The 9,312-nt window shown below is 35.6% G+C and overlaps 1 protein-coding gene across 2 annotated transcripts; it reads left to right on the forward strand.

Moving 5' to 3' along the window:
• Positions 1–3,015: 3,015 nt before the first annotated feature.
• LOC107604777 (ELMO/CED-12 family protein) lies at positions 3,016–8,945 on the forward strand. Of its 2 annotated transcripts, XM_016306466.3 has the most exons (11): positions 3,016–3,131; positions 3,298–3,346; positions 3,855–4,019; positions 4,120–4,222; positions 5,087–5,199; positions 5,961–6,029; positions 6,558–6,673; positions 7,098–7,152; positions 7,874–7,994; positions 8,359–8,501; positions 8,615–8,945. In XM_016306466.3, exons 3-11 carry the CDS (start codon positions 3,882–3,884, stop codon positions 8,711–8,713), a joined length of 957 nt encoding a protein of 318 aa, XP_016161952.1. In that variant the 5' UTR covers positions 3,016–3,131; positions 3,298–3,346; positions 3,855–3,881; the 3' UTR covers positions 8,714–8,945. The 2 variants fall into 2 exon arrangements, with proteins under 2 accessions (XP_016161952.1, XP_016161951.1); XM_016306465.3 differs by lacking the exon at positions 3,298–3,346.
• The last annotated feature ends 367 nt before the right edge of the window (positions 8,946–9,312 follow it).

Below are 9,312 nucleotides of genomic sequence, written 5' to 3' on the forward strand. Positions count from 1 at the left end.
GAGGATAGGATGTAACCATTGACAAGGGTGATGCCTCCAGACGATTAGCCGTGCCATGACAAGGCATTTGGATCATTTTCCCGAGAGAAGACCGAAAGTAGCCATTGACAATGGTGATGCATCACATAAAGCCAGCCATGGAAAGGAGTAAGACTGATTGGATGAAGATAGCAAGAAAGCAGAGGTTCAGAGGAACGAAAGCATCTCTACACGCTCAACTGTAATTCTAACCAATGAATTACATAAGTATTTCTATCCTTATTTTAGTATTATTTTCGAAAACCCCATTACTATTTTATATCTGCCTGACTGAGATTTACAAGGTGACTATAGCTTGCTTCATACCAACAATCTCCGTGGGATTCGACCCTTACTCACATAAGGTATTACTTGGACGACCCAGTGCACTTGCTGGTTAGTTGTGCGAAGTTGTGAACCATGGTATTGGCATCATGTTTTTTGTGCCATTACCAGGGAAAGAAAGAGCAATGAATTTTACATAATTAAAGTGTAATCACAATTTCTGCGCACCAATTATCAAACTGCAAATGATGATGATGATGATGCTGTATCTGAGGTCATAGACTAGTGATGGTATTGTTGCAACAAATGGAATGCTCATGGAGACATGAAATTAAATAATTTTATTTATGTTTATGTTATTTACTTAGGCAAAGACTTTTATGTGTAATTAAATATTTGATGGTTATGTTGTGTATGAGATACTTGTGTTATTTGTGGGATAATTTGTGTTGTTTGAATGTTTGAATTGAATTTTTTAATTTCTATGCTTTTTAGATTTTTAGATTACTTAATAATGATGTTTCTTTTTGTCAACCCGCGGGTAGGTTGAGTGCGGGTAGGGTTAGGGTTGAGTTCAAACCTTACCCTACCCTACCCATTGCCACCCCTAATAGATCAGGAGATCCATTGTCTTTCCTAACTTGATATACCTCTTTAAGATGCGTTTTGCGTGAGGACTTAGTAACTCCACCTCCTGCAAATCCGGCATTTATCATGTGTATGTGCCTATCGGGGATTTGTGGTGGCCGATCTTACTGACTTCCATCTTCATCTCTTTTTTTCCTTTTTTCCTGAGTTATCCGTCCTTTCAGTGAGGTATCTTTCTAGTCTACCTTCTTCGGCCAACTTTTCTATAACATTTTTCATATCATAACGGTCATTGGTAGAATACTCATATAGTTTGTAATACTCACAATATTCTATTCGACTTCTGGCCTTTTGTGTTTAATGGGGCAATGAGGTAAAAGTTTTTCAGTGTGATAGATCTCTTTGTAAATATCGACAAGAGAAACTCGGAGTGGAGTGTAGTTGTAGTATCTTCGAGGCTTCTCCGAGATATACTCCTCTTTTTTCATTGTCTCCTTCTCTTTATCCCGAGTTTGGTAGGGAAGGTTTGGCTTTGGGACGAGATCTCTAAGTCAGGAGTTCTCCTCCATATTGATATACTTCTCTGCCTGCTCTTGTACTTCATACATGGAAGTCGGGTATCGCTTGGATATGGATTGAAAAAACGTCCCTTCTCTAAGGCCGTTGACGAACCCCATTGTCACTGGTTCAAGAGGTAAGTTTTGTATTTCCAAGTAAGCTTTGTTGAATCTTTCTATATAATCTCGGAGTGCTTCACCAACCTCTTGTTTTACCCCTAAGAGATTTGGAGCATGTTTGACTTTATTCTTCTGAATTGAAAATCAGGTCAGAAACTTCCTTGCCAGGTCATCAAAACAAGTCAACCACCTGGGCGGTAAGTTATCAAACCATTTCATCGCTGCTTTGGTCAGCGTTGTCGGGAAGGCCTTGCAATGAGTTACATCAGACTCATCAGCTAGGTACATCTGACTTTTGAGGTGATGTCTTGGGTCGGTCGTTCCATTGTGGAGATCCTTATCGGAACTTTTAAAGCTCTTGGAAATCCGTGCTTGCATGATTTCTTCAATGAATGGTCCTCCCCTCTAAGAGGACTTTTCTCTCTTTTAGCCCGATTTCTCCGACTTCTTAGGTCGGCCTCTAATCTCGAGAGCTTTTCCTCCAGCTCTCTTTGTCATCATATCTCTTTTCGTAATTCCTTTTTCGCTTCTCGTTGTCCATTCAGCTTTTGGCTCAAGTTGTTCTAATCGACCGCGATGCCCATGTAAGAGTCCCAGTATCACCGTGGGATGAGGAGGTTCTTCATCTTCGGGTGGGTGGATCTCTGAATGGATCTGCCATGGTGGCGGATTTCCTGATGTACCTTCTTCGGGGGGGGGGGTACTTGTTCTTTCCCGTGTTGGAGGTAACACAAGTGCTCAATCGTCGTTGTGAGGCTCCGGTTCCGATTTAGATGCCGTATAGCCATCTTTGAATTGATTGTCCGCCATTCGTAGGTGTAGCTTCCAGGTCTTCGGCAACGGTGCCAATGTTTCGAGAATTATCTGAAACGATGATTAGGGCCAGAATGTGAGGTCCAGATTCCTTATGAGGCAGCATCCAACTTGTGTTGGTGCCGAGGAGCCGCCGTTTGAGTTTTCTTGTGAGGAGGTGGAGGGTGGTACCTACAAGAGACTCCGATGCTTAAGTTAGCAAAGACTGTAGGCAGGTTTTTTGTAGATTGGATTCTGAATATATCTGAGGGTGTCAGCGTATTTATAGTAGAAAAAATAACCAATTTTTGGAGTAGTTCTACCGTAAGTGGTGGATAACTGTTCTCTTTTTTTAAGGAAGTTGTTAAGATTTCCCTTCGAGATAAGTGAAAAATATTTTAAGAGTTCGTTGTTTATTCAGATAAATAAGGTTGAACTGCTATCGTCGTACCCGACCTCATAGGAGTGGATGAGGCCATTTTTATTGGGTGGGCTTCTGTTCTTTTTGGGCTTAGCTGTATTTTTGGGTCGGAGTATAAATAGTGATAAATTAGAACGTATTATAAAACTTTAATTTATTTTTATTTTTTATTTAAAAAATAAAAAAAATATAATAATAAAATGTATAAATATGAAAAATTAATAAGAATAATTTATGTTCGTTTTCCTTGCTTTCCTTGGTCAGTTGGTTGCCATCTACCCAAAAAACAAGTCAAGAGCTTGCACACCCAGACCAGAACGCGTTTCAGCTGTGGCTACTCTCTTGATTCGGTAACACACCAAAACTTCGATTCTTTCCTTCTCTCTCAATTATTTTATTATTTTCTTCATTCTTTTTTTTTTTCCAAAATTTTCCTTAACAAGCACGAAAAGCAATAGCAATTGGATATAAGCAATATTAGTTCTTTGAAATTTATAAACCCTTCCGGTTTCTTAGGTTGTTTTGCATTTACGTACGAGGATTCCTTTCCCTCCGTGAAATTAAGGTACAAATAGTAAGAACCCTTCGCCCCCAATTTCTGTTAATCCGCATCCTACATTATTCGATTCGGCATCAGCTGAGGAAGCAAAAGGAGCCCATTTTTCTTTAAGAAAAAAAAAAATTCAAATAGTAAACTTTTCATCTTTCCTCTTTAGGGTATATGAAATTGCTTATCTTAATTCATGTATGTGTGTGTGTTTATCGTGTTTGTTTCCATCGTTGTTGTGCACTTGTGCCCCGTATTGAAGTATCAGCTCAATTTTGGTTCATTATGTTGTTTTTACTGTCGATTTAGTTGATCAATTTGATAAGCTTTTCATCTAGGGTTAGCAAAATTAGAGGGAATGAGGGAATGTTTTGGTGCTTGATGGATCATAGTAATGCTCAGCAGCTGAGTGATCAATAAAAAATATTTGCTTTTGTTTTGGGTCTTATTTAATATTTGGTATATTGATGATTATGGTCTTGAGCTTTGCTGGTTTCTTAGAAAAGGTTCTGTTTTTGGCTGATAGGCTAGCCAATTATAAAGAGTCATATTGATGTCATCAAGAACACTGAGAAGAAGGCTCCATCATGGGGATGTTGGTGATAGAAGCAGGGCGCACTACGAGAGTTCGGGATTGGATAATTTGAGTGAGCCCTTACTGGGCGACGATGAATCATATGGTAGTAGGAGGGTAAGAGATTCTTTGTGGTTATCTGTTTTGGTTTGGTTTTTATTCTAAATTCATTTGTTTAATCTGTTCTTAAATTGTGATTTTTTTTAATCTTATACAGACAAATGAACTTGATGATACTTGGGATGATGAGAGGAAGAAAGCACAGTTTCATTGGACATTCTTATTTTCGAACCTTATTGCGCAGTGGGCACAGTGGTTTGGTATGTGTATGATTTAGTTTTGACTTCCCTCATAGTTACAGCTAAGTCTCCATGATATGAATAATGAAGTGGTTTGTTGTTTCACATTGGTTAGCAAGAATCGCAATAATTGACTGTTTGTCACTGGCTTTTTTGTTAATAAGTAATTTGTTGTTTTAGTTATCTTCTCCAATTAGGCAAATAGCTTATTCTCCCTTTATATGCCGAAGGACACATCCTTTTTACCATATTATTTTTTGCCCTTTATTCTCCCCTTTTTTGCCCTTTTTACCGTAGGAAACCCTGCATTTATGATGGCATATTTTTCTTGTGTTCATAGTTCATGAGTTCTATCCTAGATTTTTCTGGACATAATTTTGCACCACTTCTGGTTAAACGGGATTAAAATCCCTTGCTTTTGTTGGGAATCGAGTAAAAATAAAGGCAATGAACATCCTTTTCCCCCTTAAAAGTCCTAATATTTATAGTAGCAGTTTATACAATTATTTTTAACTCCAAATTTCTATTATAATTAGAAGATTTAATTGACTGAATTGAGGAGGGTGACTGATAATAGGCTAGGAATGGAGTTTGGAGGCACGTAGTGGTTGTGTAGCATTACTTGAGTTTGAAATCTTATAAAGCAAAGAATAAAAAATCTATGGTTTTCTTTATTATTTTATTATTTTCCTATTTTTATAGGATTATGATGATTTATCTTTTTATATTTCTAATAGCCCCATTTTAGTGCTTGGGGAAAACATATGAAGCTTTACTATGAAATGGTAGACATTCGGTTGTATGCATGCTTTCTGTAAAAATGAGCTTTTCTAGTGCACAAATGATTTAGTGATCTGTAACTAATTATTCATATTGCATTTGCAGCTAACATTGTACTAGGATCTGGATCACTTATTGGGCGTATTCTATCTTTACCTTCTACTGCTCTAAATGGGCCAAACAATAGGATGCATCCTCTTTCTCTTAGCTCTCTGCAGGTATATGTAGTGTTATTGTATTTTGAATTATCATGTACTTATCGTTTTGTAAATCAAGTGATCAAGACCTTGATCCTTTGGCAAATAGATTCAAATGCTTTTGCTTTTGAATATTCTCTCTAAACCCCACATATTTTGGAATCCTAGGTGAAAATTCAATTGATAAACTATGAATTTAACAGACGTTTTTTATCATGCCTTTTGAATCAATGCCCACCAACCCCAACTTAGCCGACTGTTGTCATTTGAGAACTAAAGGGTGCACAACTGCACATCAATTAGGAGGTTCAGTAAGTGAAGAAGCTGCAGGATAATTAAGATAGCACAATTTTGTCAGTATATGTAGCTGACTCAATCTAATATGAAAAGATTGTCATTGTATATGCTTGTATGGTCTCATCACTGGAGTTAATTTGATATTGCAACTCAGTGTCTTGAATGTCCGAGGTATTGTTTGTAAAGACATAGGCGGGCAGTGGATGTTTATTTAGAACTGATTATGTGTATTTTGTTGAAATATTAATGTAAATTTTTCACATGATAAAAGCAAGCCTTAATAAATATATTCAAACTTATAATTCATCAGTATTTTGATTCCTTCACTGTCTTATTTTTGGAGTGTGCCTATCTTTTATATTAGTATATGTTGAAGAATGACATCTTATTGCATTTTGTAGAATTTTATCTATTGTTTGTAGTTTATATATTATTTGTTATGTAATCTGTTGCTTATTGTTCTTTGTTATTTATTTCTTTTGTAGGAAGAAAGACTCAGAAATTTGAGGCACCGGCTTGAAGTGCCCTTTGATGGTTCCAAAACAGAGCACCAAGTATGTGGTTAATTCAAGTTTTGTAATTTTCAAATCAATATTCTGAAATTCGCTACTATACCCCGCATTTTATCATGTCCAATTTTTTCTCTTGTTCTGATCCAATCTTCACTTTTATGCTACTGCTCAAGTTTGCTTTGCATGGCTTACTTAATAAACGGTCTTAATGTTGTTGATCTGCAATGTGGTGACAATAACTACTTGACGTGCAAATTCATGTTAATAAGGAAATGTTTAGGGAGAAATAGAAATATTTTAAATTGAGTTGCCTTATTGGATTAACCAATAGGTTGCAAAGAAAATTACTATCCGGTTCTTTGTTGCATGTCTATGTTAGTACATTGATACCTAGTGCACATTATTTTAGAGAATCTATGGTATAAATAGAAACAAATATAATGAATGTCAGTAGTTCTTCTTTCTGTCTTGAATGATTGCTTCTTGTATCTCCCCCCCACCAATAATGAAAAAAGAAAAACATAAACTTTTTTTATTGAGATTAGGATTTCATTTTTTTCCTTGTTTCAGGATGCACTTAAACAATTATGGAAATTGGCTTACCCTGACAGGGAGCTTCCTTCACTTAAATCAGAGCTTTGGAAGGACATGGGATGGCAAGGCTCAGACCCTTCAACAGATTTTAGGTGTGTGATCAAAGCAATACATTGTACATTGGGAAATGGAGCTTTGGGGGAGGGGGGTGGGATGAGTATCGGTAAAATATTATTCAGCGGTTATTTGACGCCATTTAGACTTTATTTGTTTATTTTTATGTGAAAGGCGATTTAGACTTTATTTGCTTCATAATGGAAGGTGCCTGAGAATATTCTGCACATCTTATATGTATTGATAGTTCCCAAATCTGTCACATCTCCAACAAAAGTTTCCTTGCTATCAATGTTTCTTCTACAGTCACTGTTTTATCCATTAATTTATTATGCAATAGTGTCCTTCGACTTTGATTCATGTAGCCGACCTCACTTAGTGAAATAAGGTTTTGTTTTTGTTGTTAATATTAGTTTTGTATTATGAATAACTGACTGTATACTATTTAACCATGGTCTGCAGGGGTGGAGGATTTGTATCATTAGAGAATCTCATCTTTTTTGCCCTGAAGTACCCTGTAAGTTCTTCTACTGTATTTTCCTTTTTGCATTCATCAACACATTGTCCTTGCTTGATTGGTAAACTATAATACATTATCAATTCGGTTCTCCTTTAAATATTTATTTGACCTTTCTATGGACTTCTCTGCTCCATTTCAAAATTTTCCCCCGCCACCCCACCCTGCCATTTTTGTTAGGAGTGATTCATGGTCTCTTATTTACACGTTTGACTGTCTTGTGAAAATGAGCACAAAACTTGATCCAGTGTGAAAACAAAGATAAGCTATTATATGAAAGCTTATTATTGTTTAGATTCAGCTCTATTATATTACCTCAAACCTCTATTTGTTTTCTGGATAGACAAATGATATTCATTCAAGTTAAGGAGGAAAATAATGAGGCTGTTATATTAGAGCAAATTCAATATAATTGTTCATTCTTCTATCTCATAAAATGAATCTGAAACTCGCTTAACAAAAATGCACTTAAAGATAACCAAAGAAAGCCAGTAAACACAATCTCTTCCCATATATAATGGCCTTAACAATGATTGCATTTTCCTCTAAACAGAACACTTTCAATGAGAACAACATAAGCAGTTCACTGTGCATGTTTAAAAATGACTTTCTGCATCTTCACTTGTTTGTGCAAGCACAGTAGGACTACTATTGTGTTACATACTTTATAAGCAGTGTGATTCTTGTTAGTCAAGTACATCTTTCCTTGCCACTGTCATAGGAATCATTTCAGAGACTATTGCATAAAAAAGACGGAGTCAGAGCAGAGTGGGAATATCCATTTGCCGTGGCTGGAATCAATATTTCTTTTATGTTGGTGCAGATGTTGGATCTACAAGCAGGTAACATAAATTCTCCATTGAAGAATGTATGTATTGTTTGTGCCAAAATAAAAAAAAAAAAACAATGGGTTTACTTTTATGGATGTAAGGTTTTAGGATCCAATCACAAGATGAGACTTGAGTATCACATCGAAAGTGGGATTCCTGGGAATTCTGGGTTACAAAGCCTTGGTTTCTCCAATAGCTAGTTTTTCTGATGTGGTTGTATCTAACTTGATATGAAATCTTATTTTACCATGCCACCTTTGAAAGATTTATTGATTCATTTATAAAGCCTTCAGGGATTTTAGTATTGTATAGGGTTTTCCTTAATTGTACTTGGTGTTGATATGTAATGTTATCTGAAGAAATATTTTCCTTGCAGGGTCTCCATCGTCTTCATCAGGAATCCGCTTCCTAAAACTTCTTGAGGAGGATGAAATGGCATTTGATATGCTTTATTGTGTTGCCTTTCAAATGATGGATGCTCAATGGCTAGCAAAGCGTGCTACTTATATGGAATTCAATGTAATATTTCATTAACTTTGTTTATGTCCAAAGCTTAATTATTATATTTTTTGGTTTTAACTTTTGCTTTGATATTCTTCTCATGCATTCATCTGTCTTTTCATTTTGATTAGGATGTTTTGAAGTCCACGAGAACGCAGTTAGAGAGGGAGCTTGCTCTTGACGACATCTTCAGTGTCAAAGATTTACCTGCTTACAACATGTTGAGATGATGATTTACTATGTTCTTTTTTTTTTTAAATTTACTTTTTAACATTTATCTCTCTCTCTTTTGTTTTCCCAAAGGGCATTGCCATTTTAGATGTACAGTTGTAAAAATCTTGAAAATTAAAGTTTAAGTGAGATAGCAAAATATCAGATTAATCTTTTTATGAATTAAGAATTAAGCAGATATATATTATAATTTATAAAGCCTTAAAAAGTAGAAACACAGGTGTTCAGAAATTTCCGTTCTCAACAATTACTATGTTTTACACAACGTATTCCTTCTGTGTCTATGATTCTTCAATTGCTTGCTTGATCTCGATTTTGCTTTATTTACTACTATGTATAATTTAATACCGTAAAAAATTGCTAAGAATGCTTGCTATTGACATTTATTTTAGGTGATTTTTAGCCAATCTTCTATGACATATCTGAAGGTTATTGAAAGAATTATATTGAGTCATTATGGTTAAACAATAAACACTAATCCTGCCTTTAACAAGAGTTTAATATACTAAATTAGTTAACTATGATAAGATCATCCGTGCAAATTCCAAGAGTTTCCAAAACAGTTGTGTTTTACAATTTTTACAATTTTCCAAACAAC

Source organism: Arachis ipaensis, chromosome B6 (assembly GCF_059453495.1).
Source record: "Arachis ipaensis isolate K30076 ecotype BB chromosome B6, ASM5945349v1, whole genome shotgun sequence".
NCBI lineage: Eukaryota > Viridiplantae > Streptophyta > Magnoliopsida > Fabales > Fabaceae > Arachis > Arachis ipaensis.

Coding starts and splice junctions, on each gene's coding strand:
- LOC107604777 (XM_016306466.3), top strand. CDS start 3,882: ATGTCATCAAGAACACTGAGAAGAAGGCTCCATCATGGGGATGTTGGT. Junction 6,674..7,097: donor GACCCTTCAACAGATTTTAG/GTGTGTGATCAA, acceptor CATGGTCTGCAG/GGGTGGAGGATTTGTATCAT. Junction 7,995..8,358: donor GATGTTGGATCTACAAGCAG/GTAACATAAATT, acceptor TTTTCCTTGCAG/GGTCTCCATCGTCTTCATCA.